The sequence below is a fragment of the Carica papaya genome, chromosome 3 (genome assembly GCF_054855325.1).
Source record: "Carica papaya isolate Zhongbai chromosome 3, ASM5485532v1, whole genome shotgun sequence".
In the NCBI taxonomy this organism is placed as follows: domain Eukaryota; kingdom Viridiplantae; phylum Streptophyta; class Magnoliopsida; order Brassicales; family Caricaceae; genus Carica; species Carica papaya.
The window spans coordinates 33,968,861-33,986,409 of NC_142311.1; the positions used below are offsets into that span (position 1 = coordinate 33,968,861).

General features: G+C 33.9%; 3 protein-coding genes across 4 annotated transcripts; 2 read left to right on the forward strand and 1 right to left on the reverse strand.

Moving 5' to 3' along the window:
• Positions 1-664: 664 nt before the first annotated feature.
• On the forward strand, positions 665-8,798 carry AMK2 (adenosine monophosphate kinase). Its single transcript, XM_022042690.2, has 7 exons — positions 665-1,002; positions 1,350-1,445; positions 3,134-3,262; positions 3,335-3,469; positions 3,662-3,808; positions 7,382-7,456; positions 8,475-8,798. The coding sequence occupies exons 1-7, from the start codon at positions 817-819 to the stop codon at positions 8,577-8,579; spliced, it is 873 nt and encodes a 290-aa protein (XP_021898382.1). The 5' UTR covers positions 665-816; the 3' UTR covers positions 8,580-8,798.
• Positions 8,799-9,646: 848 nt separating this feature from the next.
• Positions 9,647-14,376, forward strand: RGTB1 (RAB geranylgeranyl transferase beta subunit 1). The gene is made up of 11 exons (XM_022042747.2): positions 9,647-9,888; positions 11,358-11,411; positions 11,514-11,664; positions 11,779-11,895; positions 12,187-12,253; positions 12,338-12,486; positions 12,895-13,028; positions 13,137-13,235; positions 13,341-13,416; positions 13,822-13,965; positions 14,051-14,376. The coding sequence occupies exons 2-10, from the start codon at positions 11,358-11,360 to the stop codon at positions 13,914-13,916; spliced, it is 942 nt and encodes a 313-aa protein (XP_021898439.1). The 5' UTR covers positions 9,647-9,888; the 3' UTR covers positions 13,917-13,965; positions 14,051-14,376.
• A 1,149-nt stretch (positions 14,377-15,525) lies between these two features.
• On the reverse strand, positions 15,526-16,925 carry LOC148268587 (trans-resveratrol di-O-methyltransferase-like). Of its 2 annotated transcripts, XM_088216704.1 has the most exons (3): positions 16,678-16,925; positions 16,112-16,200; positions 15,526-15,984 (listed from the first exon to the last, which is right to left on the reverse strand). In XM_088216704.1, the coding sequence occupies exons 1-3, from the start codon at positions 16,886-16,888 to the stop codon at positions 15,679-15,681; spliced, it is 606 nt and encodes a 201-aa protein (XP_088072830.1). In that variant the 5' UTR covers positions 16,889-16,925; the 3' UTR covers positions 15,526-15,678. The 2 variants fall into 2 exon arrangements, with proteins under 2 accessions (XP_088072830.1, XP_088072829.1); XM_088216703.1 differs by having other exon boundaries at positions 16,112-16,925.
• Between the last annotated feature and the right edge of the window lie 624 nt (positions 16,926-17,549).

Consider the following 17,549-nt stretch of genomic DNA (forward strand, 5'->3'; position numbering starts at 1 on the left):
TTTAATCTTAAAAAATTTATAAAATGTGTAAATAATTTAACTAAAAACTATTAAATATTAATTAAATATAATTTAAAATAATATTTAAATATACTTCAGTAACATATATAAACTAACATTATAAATATACATGAATAAATATTTATTAATAAAATTTTAATTATTTTAAGTAAAAATAAAAATATTAATATTAAATATAGTGGACGAAATAGAGTGAGGTCGGTTTAGAGTTGAATAAAATATTTTTTTCATACTTACTTTATATTTATTTTAAATTTATAATTTTTTAATTACGTTCATTCAAGATAGATAGAGATAAATAAACGAGTTACCTATCCAATACTCAATTCAGTTATAACGATCTATTCAAACAAAATTTAAATTATAGTTAAACCGAAAAATACTATAGATTTTGATTTAAAATTTTTGAAATAGTACATAAATTATTATTTTTTTTATGTTTGTCCAAATAAAATAAAGTTGAAAATTAAAATGAAATAATTATTTAATAGAGATATAATAATACTTATAATATAATATCATTACATGGTGAATTAATAGAATTCAATATAATTACTTTATTTAAATAATTTCATAAAATTATAGAATTTATTCAAATTATTCCAAAACTATATATATATATATATTTGTTTTCACCAGAAAGTGAAAATCAAATAGAACAGGCAGAGAATTACATAAGCAAATTTCCACCGAACATGAAGACTCATTGCAAATCAATCATCATGCTGTAATAGGAAAAGACGTGTGTGATTCGGAAAAGCAGCCGAGGGGAAGCGAGCGTGAGGAAGCGTGATCATGGCAATCAGTGTAAATCTCGCTGTGATTGCAAAATCGGATTCTCCGACTTTATCTCCTTCCTCTTCAAAGCACCTTACTCCCAGGCATGTCTTCCCTTCCTGCATTTCCCTCGCTTCCCCTAATTCTGCCATCTCCCGCCGCTTCCGCTGCCGTTCCTCCAAACCTCGGTCGCCAACTTTGCAGGTAGTTGATTGATTGCTTCGTTTTTGCTGATTGAAAATGGATGGCGAATTGCCCTTATTCTCTGCTTCTTCATTCGCTTTTTTTTTTTGTTTTGTTTTAAGTATTTTGTCTGCTAGTCCACTAACTTCAGGCAAATTTCTTCCCGTACATGCCAAACATGATTACTAATCGACTTGATTTTGAAAGAGGAAAAGTTTTTAGTCATTTCTTTTTAAAACCATTATTGAGTTGTGCCTAATTTTCTAGGCTACCAAGTTGGAAAGAAATGTTTTCATGGATGCCGGAGACGGGCAGTTTTCTGTTGTATACGGATTTCGATGACACATTTCTGTTGTTGCGTGAAGCAGGTTATGGCGTTGACAAAGGAGGAACCTTTGAAGATAATGATATCAGGAGCTCCTGCTTCTGGTAAAGGTACACAGTGTGAGCTCATCACTCGGAAAGTATGTACCTTCTGCCTTTTGACCTTTTGTTTTCTCATGTGCTTTTAGAGTGTGTTTGACATTGCTATCTCCTTTTTTATTTTTTATTTTTTATTTTTTAAGAAAGTGTTTGAGATTACTTACTTAAAGCTTAAGTGATAATACATTTTAGATAAAAGTAAAAGTATCCATGGAAATAAAAATGATTAGTTATTTTTATTTGAAAAATTGGTAGAAGATATATATTAACTATAAATATTGTAATCTTTCTTTCTTATATTTTGAGAAATAAAATTTGTGTCGTAAGGGTTTACATCACATACTTCAGAATTGAAGCAGAGAATAACAAGGTAATAAGTGCAACTAGGATTGAGATAAGTGATCATGAAAAATAAAGTTAGAGATGAGACAAGGAGTACAAGAGTGTTTAGATTTCTGAACGAAAATGGAATCAGAGTTAGCTGTGGAAGCATTGGGAGATGATGGTGTGACGGATGTAGTACGGGAATCTTCGGGACCATCTATACTGATTAAGGGTGTCTAGTATAAACCTGCAAATTGGGATGATCCAATAATGACTGCTAGGCTTAGGATTAGAATCTTGCTTTTACCAACCTATGGGGAAAACTTGTGTGTTTTGATTACTATACTTGTACCTTTTGGATTTTAATTTTCTGCTTAAGAAAATATTCCTTAGTTGTTGAAATCTGTAACTGTTCATTTAAATTTCCCCTTTGAATGATGATCTGAAGGCAAGGCTTTTCAAGTGTTGAAGTCTGTAACTGCTCATTTAAATTTCCCCTTTAATGGTGATCTGAAGGCAAGGCTTTTCAAGTAATATCTGCTGAAAATCATGGATCGTCTCTAATCCGACCACTGACTTCATGAATTATCCTCTAATTTGGGCTTCAAGAACTCGAGTGTGTTATTGCACTTATGCAAATGGAAACCTTGATTTAAAGCCAGATTGCTTAAAACTATACTGGTAATTCTCTCTATGCATCTGGAAATTGAAGGATCCGATAGGTTTTGAGCAATAGCATGGTACTTCACCTTCTGGGTAAAGTGTAGAATCCGAGTCTTGGTCATAGATAAGAGAGAGAGCAAATGCTGGTATCAAGTTAGGGAACTCAAGCAGCCAATGATCAACCAAATACTATCAATCACCAGCTTTTAACTTCTTTTGTTGGACCTAGCGAAGAAAGAATCCAAGAAAGATAAATCAAGTAATGATCCACATTTACGCAAAATATAATTTTAATTTATCTACTAAGGGCAAGAGGTTTAATGCGCAACCATCAATTTAACAAGAGATCTAGGATGGGCAGACACACAGAAAGCAAAACAATATGAACAGAGCATCCAAAGTAAGCAATATGAACCGAGGCATCCAAAGTAACTAATGAAACAGAACAACATTGATGCCGAATGACGCTTAGAATGCCGAAATATGTTGGCAGGGCAACAAATTATGCCACTGTTTGACATGGTAATTGTAAGTTATTTCTTCGATAAAATAAGAGGTTATGCACATAGGTCAAACAGTGGCATAATTTGCGTAAATGTGGGCTTAAAATTAATTTTGGGCTTTTACTTCATCGTCTCTCTGTAGCTTCATACATAATTGCACATTTTATTGCATGAATTTCTCATGTTGTAACTGCTTGTGAAGAAAAGCAGTTTGAATCAATTCATCCTCATATATGCAGTATGGTTTGGTGCATATTGCTGCTGGAGATTTGCTGAGGGCTGAAATTGCTGCAGGGAGTGAAAATGGAAAACGGGCAAGAGAATACATGGAGAAAGGACAGTTGGTGCCAGATGAAATTGTTGTCAAGGTAGGGGAAAATATATCTTAGCTTTACATAGGGTCATCTGTATCTTTAAGATTTGTTCATTTGGTGGTGTAGATGGTGAAAGAGCGTCTGCTGCAGCCAGATTCACAAGAAAATGGCTGGCTTTTGGATGGATATCCTAGAAGCTTATCACAAGCTACAGCTCTCAAGGAATTTGGATTCCAACCGGATCTGTTCATTCTCTTGGAGGTAATTATCCATTTTCTGATCCTACATTGTAGCACCCTTGTAATACTGGTGTCCAGCTTTAGTTAATTTCTCGCTTGAAGATAGGTTTCTGAGCTGTAGTTTGGATTAAGTAAGTTATAGTTTTCAAAATATCTATCGCATAACATATTGCCAATATTGAAATTAGTAAATCTTTTCTTCTTGCTTATGCAGGTTGCTGAAGAGATTCTTGTTGAAAGAGTGGTTGGGCGTAGACTGGATCCTGTTACTGGAAAGATCTACCATTTGAAGTATTCTCCTCCTGAAACTGAAGAAATTGCTGCAAGGCTTACCCAACGTTTTGATGATACTGAAGAAAAGGCACGTTCTAAGCCATGCTGTCTAGTTTGAGCATTCTCCCTTTAGGGAGATCTATCCTTTTTAGTTGTTTTATGCATATCTTAATAGTTGCTGTATCTGATGTAGGACAAACAGAGTTTGAGCAGAACTCTTTAGGAAAAATTAATGATAAATTGAAGCAATCTCAGTAATCAACTCAATTTAAATAATGTTTGAATAATGATCATAACATTGTGCCTGACTATAGAGTAGCACTCAAATATCTATAGGGCTTCTAGATATCTTATTAGATCTAGAATTTTACATAGGATCCTAAATAGATAAGAAAAAGCAAAATTACTAATAACCGCCTCTCCTTAGTTGTTCCTGTTTAAGTTACATATCCTTAATCTTTTTTATGCAGAAAGAAAAAGAGTGCAAAAGTAAAGGACGATAAATCCTCCTAAACCAGCAAAGAAAGAAAAAAGTAAAGATCCACCTAACAATTAAGAAAAGGAGGCTGTTTGGGTTCTTTTTTTTTTTTTTTTTCTTTTTCGCTTTAAGCTCATGAAGTTTTTAGTTGTAACAGGCTTTAAACTCATATCATACTTTAAACTTGAAAAGTTTTTAGATTACATGACTTATTTTTTAGCTTTTAGATCTAAAACTTGTTGCGGTCAGTAAATTTATGAGCTTTAAGCTGACAGCTTAGTTTAATGACCAAAATACTAAAATCTCAGTGATATTTAGTATTTTGGTAAAAGAATATGGTGAACTGAGCTTAGAGATGTCTTTTAAGCAAAGAAAAAGCTTTAGGAGCTACCATTTTGGAGCTAAAAGCTCTTGACGTACTTTGTGACACCATAAACACATTGGACCACCGAAAAAAAGTCAATCCGAACACCTTTAACATCACATTCTGACCCCTCTACAAAGCCAAATATCTATAATAATACTTAAAACACGACAGTTGAATAAATACCTCTTAATATTTAAATACTTCCATTAGAAGACTTTCCTGGTAGGCACCATTGTCTCCCAATTTGTAAAATCTTAACCTCAGGGTTTGATGTCAAAGCAAAAAAGATGAAAAGGTCCTTCAAGAAATTGAAATTCTAGAAACATGATCTTCTCTGAGAAAAAAATAATATTGCCAAAAGCGTGGATTCCAAAATTGTGGCCAAAACAGGCATGATAAAATCTAAAATCATCAAAAACTTAGTATTAGAGTTAGCAGCTAAGATAATTTAGTTATATTCTTGTCTATTGCATCTTTTACCTTCATAGTTTCAAGATCATTACTCAATCCTTGATCATCAGCTTGTTATCTTTCACGAAATTTGATCATTTTCTTGTTCATCATTGTCTTGTGTTTACCCAATCACTTTGTTTGGCTGGAATCTCAAATATCTAGATTGTTGTCTGATGGGAGGCCCAAATTTTCATCAGCAACTCAAAAAATATGAAATAATAGTTGAACAAAGCTCTTAAACGGAAAAAAAGAAACCAAAGCGAGAGATTTTGCGTCAGAATAATCAACTAAAATTATTAATAATGTTTGAATAACAATCTTCATAGTCTGCCTAACAATATAGTATATTTGTAGGGTTTTGACATATCCTATTATGTGTAGAATATAAAACAGGATCCTAACTAAAGAACAAATATGTATCGTTTTTAAAGGGGGTATCCTATTATTGTCATGGAAGTGTGTGACAAAAAGCTTATCAAAGCAAAAGATTTCCAGCTTTCCAAGGCTTGGTTGCTGGGAAGGGAGAGAAGGCAGTTGAGGTGACACACATGTTTGTTGCTGATGACACATTGTTATTCTGTGGACCTAATTCCGATGCTTTACTTACTATGCTATGTATCCTACCGTGGTTTTAAGTTGTCCCAGTTTTAAGGATTAATTTGACTAAATCTAAGCTGGTCGCTCTAGGGGAGGGTTTGAAGGCTGATTCTTTGGCTGAGATTCTGGGGGCACATCTACACTCCGCCCTTAACATATTTAGGATTTCTCCCTGGAGCAAAATTTAACGATTATCTACCTGGAAGCTTGTGGTGACTAGGTTTCAGAAGCTGTTGAACCGGTGGAAGAGGAGTTTCCTTTCTGAAGAGGTCAAACTCTCAATAATCAAGAGTAACCTCTCCAATTTACTGGGCTACTGTTTGTCTTTATTCCACACCCTTTTTGTTATGGCTAAAAAAGCTAGAGGCAATTAAGGTCGTTTATGTGGGGGGATCTAGAGGAGAAAAAGAGGTTTCATTTGGTTGCCTGGAACTCGATAAAGCTTCCTATTAGAAGGGCATCCTTGGTATCAAATTCATGTTGAATTCACTAAGACTCTCCTTGAGTGGCTACAGAAATTTATGTTAGAGTAGGAAAATCTTTTATGGGTGGTCGATCAGAGCTAAGTTTGGGATGGAGTCTGGGGAATGCATTCCAAGGTCTTCTCGAGTGCAACATGGTTGGGTGTTTGGAAGTATGTTAACTCAGGTTGGGAAATGTCAAAGGGGTGCTTTAGTTGGAAATTTGATCGGGGCAAAGGGTGAGACTTTGATTGAATGACTGGAGCATAGGAGGGGCAGCACTTTCCTGTAGTTTTTGCCTTGGCTAGATTAAAAGAGGCTACTGTAGTTGAGACTTTTTCTTATACCTCTAGCTCTGGAATATGGACTGTGGATTTTTTCAGAAAAGTAAACTATTGGAGGTGGATGAATATGTTGATCTTCTTCAGTTTCTCTCCCTATGCGGAGGCATGTACAAAGGTGTCAAAGAGCGGTTTGGAATTTGAGGTCTAGCGGCATTTTTTCAGTTGATTCTTTTTACTGCTACTTGCTGAGTAGTTCTCCTGACAATAGGACCTTTTGCTAGAAACATATTTTGAAGCTTAATGCCTCTTTTGAGTTGCGTTCTTTCCTTGGGAAGCAGCAAAAGGAAGGATTCTGACTTTAGGTAACCTCAAAAGAGGGGAAAAATCCTGGTAAATGGCTATTTTTGGGAAAGAGGGCGGCTGAATCTCTAAATCACCTTCTTTATGGGGCCCTCTTGCTTTCAAGCTCTTGTGTGTTGCTTTTGGGCTCCTGACAGTGAATGGGCAATTGCAGGTTCGGTAGCTGATAAAATTTGGACTTGGAGAGGCATCTGTGGTGATAAGTAAAGTAGGAAGTTATTGCCCGTTACCTCCTTGGCTACCTTTTGGGTCATTTGGAAGGAAAGATTTGAGTGTGTTGATTCTTCTTTTGGTAGAACTAGAGACACATGGTTCAGACTTTATTTCTTTATCAAGGGTCATCCTTTTAATTTTCCTGAGAATTTAGGGGAACTTTGTTGACATATTGATTGATTCGTAAATTTTGATTTTTGTTTCGGTTGCATTCTCTTGGTGCACTGTTATTATACTGCTTCTTTTTCTTCTTAAAAAAAAAAGAATAAACCTCTACCAACAATAAGTCTACACTCAATATTTCTTAAATAATCTAAGTATCCTTAACATATGTAGAAATCCATAACTATACAAGTATCTCCTAATATTGAAACAATTCTTATCTTGGATCTTATTGTTTTGCATCCAGCTCATTCCTATTTTCAAACTATGTAATGGATTTTTTCAGGTGAAGTTGCGATTACACACTCATCATCAAAATGTGGAGTCGGTACTTTCTATGTATGAAAAAATCACAATTAAGGTATTTACTCTATGTCTATATATCTATATATATAAGTTTGAATGTATATGTACATACATATTTATATATTTAGAAGCACGTGCACACATATATCCCTAGTAAAATTTTTGCCTTTGGTATTTCTTTTATACTGATTTAAGGAGAAAAGAGGTAGTTTGGGAAATAGACTTCAGGGATAAAAATCGATTTCCGCTGGACAGGAAATTCTGGTTTATCAAGAAATTAGAGAGAATAATCTCTTAACAAGTTTATTTCTAATGTCTGATATGCCACTTGAAGAGTACAAGATATTTGTAGTGTATGCTAAGGGAAATCCTTGTACGACAAGGAGATTAATAGGAAATCAATGAACCATAGTCTTAATACATTTGACATGAGTATTTGCCATTCAAAAGTATCTTAATTTTTAATGAAGTATTATTTATTACAGTTCTTAGCTTCCTTTTCAGAGCTTTTTTTGTTTTTTTTTCCTCTAGCAATTCAATGAAGTTTTGGTCTGCTTGGGAATAGTTGGATAACATGATACCTCAAGAAACCTGGGACGTTCTGTTTCACTAAAAAGATGTTTTAGAGAATAATTCTCATATTTTGTACCAAAATGCATTTGTTATGACCAAACTCACGATAGAATATAATGGCCAATTCAAAAATTCACAGGAAGGAAGTGCTATGCATTTTTCGGAGATTATTTTCTAGTAAATCATTATTCAGATAGGTACCTTTACCTAAGCATTTTTATCTGCTATATATTGAGTTAGCATTTGACAGTTGCAATAAATACATTATATGAAAGAAAAGAATGGGTGCTGTAAAGTGGATTCGACACCTATTTGCTTGCTTGGTTGAGATGCTTTAACTCGTGAATCTAATGAGTCTGGCTTTTCTTTCTGTTGAATAAAAAGTAAGAAGAGGTGTGACTGGCATATCTAGTCTTTCTTTTGCTTTTCTTTTTGTTTTGTTTTCTGAATGTTTGTATCTGACTTGTATTATTATTTTTGTCTTTTGTTGTTCATTTCAGGTTAATGGAAATGTTTACAAGGAGGATGTGTTTGCCCAAATCGACAGCGCTCTTGCTAAATTACTAGAGCAAAGGAAAGCTATTTCGGAATATTCAACAGCATGACATTGTAGACGGAATCTAAATACAAAATGAAGTTTATCATCAGTGATGAAAATTCAGAACAGATGTATAATAGAGGAATTATAGAAATATCATTAAACTGTTAATATTATTTTATATTTATCTTCCTAAATGGGTTAGTAGTTTAGTATTATTAGCTACATTTTTCTCATATAATTGTGATAAATTTTCCTATGGAATTCATATTTCTTTCGTTAGTCATTGCTTTTTCATGATTAGGATGAGGACACTATAAATATGTAAGCCTTATAGATCTGAAGGTAGAGATTGATCTTAATGAAGTCTGTATTATTATTCAGAGAATAATCCAGGAATGTTTTCTTTTCATAGTTGATTTCAGTGAAAGTCTGGTGAACTCAAAGTTCTCTCTATTTCTGGTATACATGAGGTATGGGCATTCGAATCAGTGGTATGTTACTCTGTCTCAAATCATTCTAAATAGGACGAATAACAGAGGATATTACGATTGTAGATTAAAAAGTTATAAATCTAAAACGGGTACGTGATAAGTATAGATTTAATAGTTTATTCGTACTGCACGGGGATGGAAAGGTCTATTTGCGCTCGCACGATCTAAACTCAGTCCAAGGTTGTCTTTTAGAAAAAAGATTGGGTTCGAGTTGAGAGCGGGTATGGATCAACAGGAAATGACGATCAGGACTTTGACGAATTCTGGGTTGGATTTTTCCAAATCCGTTCAAATCTGGCTCACATTTTATACATATATACATATAATAGGTATATCTATTTTCATCATCCAAAGACACCACCAACTCTACGCCTTTAGCAGTCCAGCTTCTGTGATGAGCTTCCTCTGCTTGGCTATTCACTTCATAAATATACAACCCAGGGTCATCCTCATGCCTCCAGCAATCAAGTCTCTGTCGTTGACCATGGAGTCTTGGTAGTAGCTCACCAGCAACTCCTCTTCCATAGATCGGACTCCCATAAGGTAAGGTAAGCTCCTTCCATTGATTGATTTACACATAGCCTTTTAAATCCATTAAGCCCAAAATCAAATTTGATACAGCCCAGAGAAAACTCCCAATCCGTCCCAAGTAAAAGTTTACACTGCCCAGAATTTAGATTTACCAGGCCCAGACGCTAATCCGAGCCCAACTTCCTCTCGGGAAACGACGTCGTTCAGGTGAAGGACGTCGTTCCTTCCTCTGGTCTTAACCCGCGACTGGGTACGGAAGAGATTCAGAGAGTAGAAAAGACTTTTTGTTGAAGCTAAAACAGAGGGTAGAAGAGAGTTGGGATCAAGCGAGACTCTCGATTCTTCAGGAAGGTACATATACCGTTCTTCCTTCCCTTCTCTTCCTTGTATTTTATTACTTTGTTGAAATTTGCAGTATTAAATACGCATTGAAAATGGAGGAAATACCATGGTTGGTGCTTTTACATCATGTGTATGATCTAATGAGACATGAGTCGCCTTATGTTTTTGTTGCTTCTAATCATGCATGTGCTTCTAATCTGTGTCCTTTAGTTCCAGTAAATGATGTCTTTAGACTAGGCTTATTCTCTCTTGCGCATGGTACTTAGATTCTCATTCAAACTGGTTTTATTTTGGAGCAAATAGTAGGACAGGTGAGGTTAAATTATGGAATGTGAATATGGTAAAACAAATTATTGAGGATTTTGATTTAAGGATGTCACTTATGTTGATGTAGTTTCAAGAATTATGTGTAGGAATAACAAGCAAGTTGCTCCTTGTAAATTGTGCTTCTTCCAATATTCTAAACAAGTTGAGGACCTAGTTTTTTAATCCCTCCAAATTGATATCCAACAGTTTGTTCACCTTTAGTTTTAGGCTATGGATTGGATTAGAGGCCAAGTTTCAACTGACCGAAAGACGCCTTTGTGGACTGGTTGTGTATTTTGCTCCTTTGTTCTTTGTGCCTCCCCATGGTTAATTCCTGCTTGACCCTGATGTTGCAGCATCCTAGCATAAGAGCATGAAAGTTTGGTGGTCATTAGCTTCACTGAAGGATCTTCTTACACATCGAACATGGGTGGTAGTTATTCATTCCTTCTGACCATAACTCTTTTTGGTACATGGCTTGAGAAAGATAGTGGCTTTTCTTGCTCTCTTTCGCCAGCTGTTCTAATAGATCCAGCCACCAATTTCATGTCACTCCCTTTCTTAGCTTAATCTGATGATGAAACTTATACTGAAAATAAGCCTCCACCGTTCACTCTGCCTAGTACTTTCCGGAAGTAACATTTTTATCCTTTCATCCAGTGGGACTGTGTTGGATTATCATCCTCTTCCTTTACCTTCTACTACAAGAGTAGGCCTCTTAGAACCGAGAAGCTTGCAGACTGCCCCTAAAGAGTCATCAAATCTCAAAGTCAAAGCAGTAGAACGATTTGCATTTATGTGGCCAAGAATTTGTTGGGTATATCTGTGGGCATGGTTGCTTACCATCCAGGCTGGTTGAAGCTGGCAAAAAATGGAAGGGAAGCAAGAGGCACACGCTCTCTATGCCTCACTTTCTTGACTCTTAAACTAGCTTATGTATGAACCAAACACATCACTGGAAAATGAGTAATCGGCATATAGAATATTTTCAGCTTTGTTCCATCTCTTGAATCTTGATATATGGAACTTTGAGGGGTTCTGACATTTCTCTCCTGCCAAGCATGATATATAAAAGCATTCTAGGTTTGATTAAGTATAAACATATGAAAAATTTCAAGTTTTTAACCACATATTGACTATAAAGATTGAGAGGAATTGTAACATGGATGCAGATGGGGGAATTTGCAGTTGACAAGCATGTACAGTACATTTTATCTGTTGAAAAGGTAGGTCTAATTGATGTGTTGTTTTCTTTTCCTTTCCTTATTCATTTTCAAGTACATTGGAGAATGATTCTCTCCTTCGTACTAAGTTGATCAACTTTTCAGAGAAATGATAGCTTTGAATCTGTGGTGATGGAACATCTAAGAATGAACGGTGCATACTGGGGATTGACTACTTTAAGCCTTCTGGGAAAGCTTGATTCTGTCGATTTAGATGAAGTGATTTCGTGGGTTATGAAGTGCCAGCATGAGAGTGGTATGCAAAGCATCAAGGCAAAATAGTTACAAGTTTCTTTGTCAAGTTCATATTTTCCTCCCAGGAATTTTATGGTCCAAGTAATTGATGAATATTGATACCTTTGTCTTGCAGGTGGGTTTGCTGGTAACATAGGACATGACCCTCATATTCTGTATACACTCAGTGCTGTACAAGTTTTAGCCCTCTTTGACAAGCTTGATATACTTGATATTGATAAAACATCAGGTTGTATCCTTCTGCTTAATTCTTTGGTGTTTGTGCTTCATTTCATTGATAATGTCCTTTGCTTGTATCTGATAAGAGAAGTGGTACTTTTTCTTGTCATATAATATTGCTATCTTTCTTTATAAAATGTCTATTCATCTTTTATAAAGTTGATTGTAATAATGAGTCTCAGTGAATGTCAAAAGTTCAATAGCTTGTTAGTTTGTTATATTTGTATAGAGCAACCTCCTCTATCTACCAATGAAGAAGAAAAAGGTCTGCAACAAGTTTAGTTTTGCTTAAACATTAAGTTAGATATTGCTGGTTTGCAGAATGAAGATGGCTCTTTTTCAGGGGATATGTGGGGTGAAGTGGACACACGGTACTCTATTTATTTATTGCCATCTTTTGTGCCTTTCACAATGGTTATATAATGTTGAAATCTTACCAAACTATTTCTTTTTAGGTTCTCATATATTGCCATATGTTGTCTTGCTACACTACAATGTCTTGATGAGATCAATGTGGAGAAGGCTGTGAACTATATTCTAAGCTGCAAAAATCCAGACGGTGGTTTTGGATGCACCCCTGGTGCTGAGTCTCATGCAGGACAGAGTATGTTATACATTTTCTTTAGGTTTCTGATTACCTGTCAAAGCCTCTGAGCAAATGTTTTGTGAATAATTACCATTGCAGCAAAGCAGGTTTTGATAATTTACTCTCTGTATGGTTGTTTGTAATTAAGGTTTTTGATTATATAATCTTAAAATAAGAGACAGACCAGCATAAGTATTAAATAAAAGTCAAAAGACACAATCTAAAGTTCATGGGTCATTTCACTGGAACAGAATAATTGGACTTTTAAACATCAATTTAAACCAACTCAAGCAGTTTGGGCTAAAGTGATTTTCATTGCTTCCCTTTGGGCAAAGGGTTATGGTTTGAGGATGCCTTTATTCTTTTTAGTAAATGATATAATTAGATTTTGAAAGTTTACACTTTTCTGTGTGTTACTTGTTGCAGTCTTTTGTTGTGTGGGCGCACTTGCTATTACAGGGAGTCTGCACCATGTAGATAAAGACCTACTTGGTTGGTGGTTATGCGAGCGCCAAGTCAAATCTGGAGGTTTAAATGGACGTCCTGAGAAACTTCCTGATGTGGGTGTTTCCTGTCATTTTCCTTACTGGAGCATTGGATATTTTTGTCATTTTTCCTCTGAGAGCATTCTCTTAAGAATCTTCCTGTTATGGTGCATACCACTTCAGGTTTGCTACTCGTGGTGGGTTCTTTCAAGCTTGATAATGATTGACAGGGTTCACTGGATTAACAAAGAAAAGCTTATGAAGTTCATTTTGGACTGTCAGGTTTGCACAAATCTGGACCACCTCTTGTCATTTTTTTTCTTGTGAATAATCTTAATCTTCTTTGGGTATGTACGTTGTTAGCTCTTTGACCTTTGAAACTTGCAGGACATAGAAAATGGAGGGATTTCAGATCGACCAGAGGATGCTGTTGATGTTTTCCATACATATTTTGGTGTTGCTGGTAGTTAAACTTATTGTTTTATCTCGGTTTAGCCTAAATATTTGGTTTAGGATCTTGTGCATGGTGCAACTTAATTCTTACCTGTTTGGAGGGAGAGGAGCAAGAGAGCTTTTGAGGGAATTGCCGAATTACCCCTCATATATATTGTTCAATCTTCATCTCCAAGGAGAGAGAAGCTGCCAATTTCTTTATGTTTTTTCTTGTACTCTACGTAAATATATTTTAGACACGGATGATAGCCTTTTTAGTTCCTCTCACGGTCAGATTATGGAAGTTTCGTTATAGTCGATTCTGATTTGAAAATTGTTCTTACTATTTGTGATTGATTTCATAATTGACATTTCATTTTCTTTTGTTACGATTACTTATTAATGCCAAGGTTCTTTTTTTTCACTATTGGTGCAGGGCTCTCGCTTCTTGAATATCCTGGAGTGAAAACCATTGATCCTGCCTATGCTTTACCAGTCGATGTTGTAAACAGGATTTTCTTTCGCAGATAGTATATTCTCTATAACAGACTAACCGGATCCCTTCTACGGAAGTCTGGAAGTAATGGCTATCAGTTAACTAAGGAATGTCATCTATTGGTAGATGCGGATTCCTGTTCATACTAAACTTTGTCTTTATTCTGTAGCTTCTGGGACAGTGCACTTTGATATGGGGAGATACTTCCCTTGCATGGTGAAGCTGAAGAAAATGATGTACTCTTTCAAGTTGAAGGTACCAACACCATACTTCCCTTGCATGGTGAAGCTGAAGAAAATGATGTACTCTTTCAAGTTGAAGGTACCAACACCAGGTAATGATTCTAACACGACCTATGGATGTTTCGAACTCTGTCGAAGAATTTTGTCAGGATTTATGAAAATGCACCTTTTAATATAAGATCAGATAGAGATAATTCTATTGTTAGATCTCTGTACATTGGCTATAATATTAAGTCGGTTATGGATTGAGAAATTTGCTATAAGGTTTGATTCTACGAAGACGCTTGCATCTATAGACAGTTGTCTCGACAATCATATGCGAGTTCTGTATTGAGAAACCTAAAGTCACGGGTTCGGTACTAGTTCATAATATAATCCTTTTTTTCATTTCGAATTATATTATAAATTACATCTAGAGTTTTTCTTGAAAAACTTACAATGGTTTAATTTTTGTTCATACATAAGAAAATAAAAATTACCAAGTAGCTTAACTTAGGCATTTAAAAGTAGAATAAAATATTTAAAATACATATTCACCATTATAAAAATAGATATCGATGTTAATTTATCACCATTTTTGAAGTTTTGAAATATAACGAAAAAGATAAACACAAATGACAAATATTCTTTTTAATATAACGAGAAATATGATTCAAATTTTAAGTCATTAAATTTTATAATAAATTTTTTTTCGTTTTGAGGTATATATTTTTAATATCGACAAAGAAGTAGTTCGGGATAGTAAAAATTAGTAGTGTGCTTGAGCAATACATGCAATGTACTCATTTGATAGATTTAAAATCTAATAAATTTAAAAATTATTTACTTTTAATGATATATTATTTTAATGGAGTTTCACCTTTAAAAAATGTAAACGTGTTATAATATACATGTGTAATTTCAACAATCTTAGAAGAATCTCATAAGCCTAGTTTAACTAGAAATATGTATATAAACAATTTCATTGTATCAATTAAATATTAGATTGATACTCAATCACGTTATCAAAGAGTTAGATTTATATATATTGGTTACTAATATCAATTAAATATTAGATTGGGATTGGTCATTAACTTATATTAGATTGTGCTCGATTTATATTAATTCGAATAAAGATTAATTAGCATTCTAAATTTATTGAGTGGATGAGCATGATTTGAAGTCTATATATACATATTATATATATATATATATATGTATGTATATAAATATATGCTTTTCTTACTCAAAATTATTGGATGTAAAATATTTAACAAAATTAAAAATAAAAACTATTGCACAAATAATCCCATTAGCTTTCATGCTTGACTTTCTTTTCAACCAACAATGAAAATATACATGCATGTATATATATACATGTTGATTGAAAGTTTATATATGGTAAAATTAGGAGGCAACTGCATAATAAAATCTTAATAAAATTTTAATAAGAACAAATAAATTACATAATATGAATTTAAACTTAGACTTTTATAGTGAGTAACAGAATCATACCAATTGAAAAGATGCCAATATGTATTATATTGATATAAATACATATTGTAAGTAGTAGATATTAAAGATAGAGCTCGATGATTGATCTTGTACCTAGTATGGGAATAATCTTATAGTGACTGAATCCAACAACAAAAAAGAGTTTAGCCCATTCTTTTTCAGTTCTCTCCTTTCCAGTTACGTCAGCCATCATTACCATGTCAAACAAGAGTTGTGTTTGGATGAACTCTGTATCTTCTTTTTGCTTATCCATGACAATATCTATTATTATCACCTTACCACCTCCTTCATCACTTTTCGTAATTGACTCTTTACAACGTTTAAGTATCTTTTTACAGTCTTCATCATTCCAATCGTGTAATATCCACTGCATGCGTCAATAAACATTTCTAGTTATTGTAATAAATATATATAGATACATATATATAAGTTAATTATCCACATTAAATGAAAAAATAATTGTATTTTTATATAAATAAGATGTTATCACTTACTTTTAATATGATTCCATCGGTAGGAGGAATTGCTTCAAACATGTCTCCTCCAACATATTTCAAGTTGTGGGTGGATTGGAAGCCATCAACTACATGTGGAAGATCAAAAACAGTGAACTCTAAGTTTGGAAACTGATGAGCCAAATCTTTAACAAAATTTCCAGTGCCACCTCCAACATCAACCAATTTCTTTAACCCATCGAATACATTTTTATAATTATTTATTATAGTTGTTGTAACTAAATGAGAATCACATGCCATAGCTTCATTAAACAAATAGTTAAATCTAGGTTCACGGGTAGTGTAGTCCCATAATGTGATCCCATGTGCTGTAAAAAATGGAGTTGGATCATCATTTTGGAACCAAGCGCTAAGATGGGGCCATGGGTTCATTAAGACTGGATCAAGCATCGCAAACAAAAATGGTACAATACTAAAGGGATTGCTCTTGAGGAGCAACTGGGAAGAAGTGGTAAGTACATATCCTTCTTCCAACTCGTTTGGACTTATTTTTTCCTTCTTGAAGAAACCAGAGTTAATCAATATGCGCATTAACCGGTGGATACCATCTGCTTTTGAAGGGTTGATTGGTAGAGCAGCAATAAGTTGTTGATCTGTGATGGGTATAACATGGTTGTGAATAATATCTGGTATGCCTAATTCAACTGCACACTTAAGACAAGCAGAATGTATGAAATTGAAGACGTGATTCCACACATTAGCTTGAGCCTTTAGTAACTCATTTCTTTCTATATTCTCGCCATAAGTGGAACTCATCTTTTGTTCTTTTCTATATGTGGCAAATTCATATAGATTAGCTCTCCCTATATATAGAGGTAGATTTAAACCTACCATATTAGTTTTTCTAATTTTTTATTAAATGTATAAATAACTATTAACAATTTTTAAATATTCATAGATCTCCAAAAGATTAATTCATTATTTACAATTAAACAACACTCTAATTATACACTTATCCAAATATTAAACACTCCAAATATATAATGACGACATATATTCTTTAATTTTTAAATTTATACTTTTATAAAAATAACAATTTTGGTGGCACTAACGGCGATGATTAGATATACAATATCAAATTTGACAGATAAAAAAATAAAAATTACACCAATGTCATGATGATGTGTAAATATGTTAAACAAATTTTCTCGTTTTGATCAATATTGTATGAAGTTAAAATATTTGGCATTTGAACAAGGACAAAAAAAATTTAAATTAAGTCTTGACAAATATAATTATAGAAATACTATGAATGTTTATTGGCACATGTTAGATTCCAAAGCATAATATTTGTTCAAGTAATTTTGGAATCCAAGATATCAATTATATTATATAGTTTGTATTTTTTAATATAATTTAAATATGTATTTATTCTTTTTTTAATTAAAGAATCCAACATTTAATATTTATTTTTCAG

What these genes read in the sequence shown, in the direction of transcription:
- AMK2 (XM_022042690.2), top strand. Translation starts at nt 817, where the DNA reads ATGGCAATCAGTGTAAATCTCGCTGTGATTGCAAAATCGGATTCTCCG. An exon ending in CTCGGTCGCCAACTTTGCAG is followed by an intron (nt 1,003 to 1,349) that starts GTAGTTGATTGA and finishes TGCGTGAAGCAG; the next exon opens with GTTATGGCGTTGACAAAGGA. An exon ending in ATCTGTTCATTCTCTTGGAG is followed by an intron (nt 3,470 to 3,661) that starts GTAATTATCCAT and finishes TTGCTTATGCAG; the next exon opens with GTTGCTGAAGAGATTCTTGT.
- RGTB1 (XM_022042747.2), top strand. Translation starts at nt 11,358, where the DNA reads ATGGGGGAATTTGCAGTTGACAAGCATGTACAGTACATTTTATCTGTT. An exon ending in TATTGATAAAACATCAGGTT is followed by an intron (nt 11,896 to 12,186) that starts GTATCCTTCTGC and finishes ACATTAAGTTAG; the next exon opens with ATATTGCTGGTTTGCAGAAT. An exon ending in TACATATTTTGGTGTTGCTG is followed by an intron (nt 13,417 to 13,821) that starts GTAGTTAAACTT and finishes CTATTGGTGCAG; the next exon opens with GGCTCTCGCTTCTTGAATAT.
- LOC148268587 (XM_088216703.1), bottom strand. Translation starts at nt 16,888, where the DNA reads ATGAGTTCCACTTATGGCGAGAATATAGAAAGAAATGAGTTACTAAAG. An exon ending in CCGATGGAATCATATTAAAA is followed by an intron (nt 15,985 to 16,111) that starts GTAAGTGATAAC and finishes TGACGCATGCAG; the next exon opens with TGGATATTACACGATTGGAA.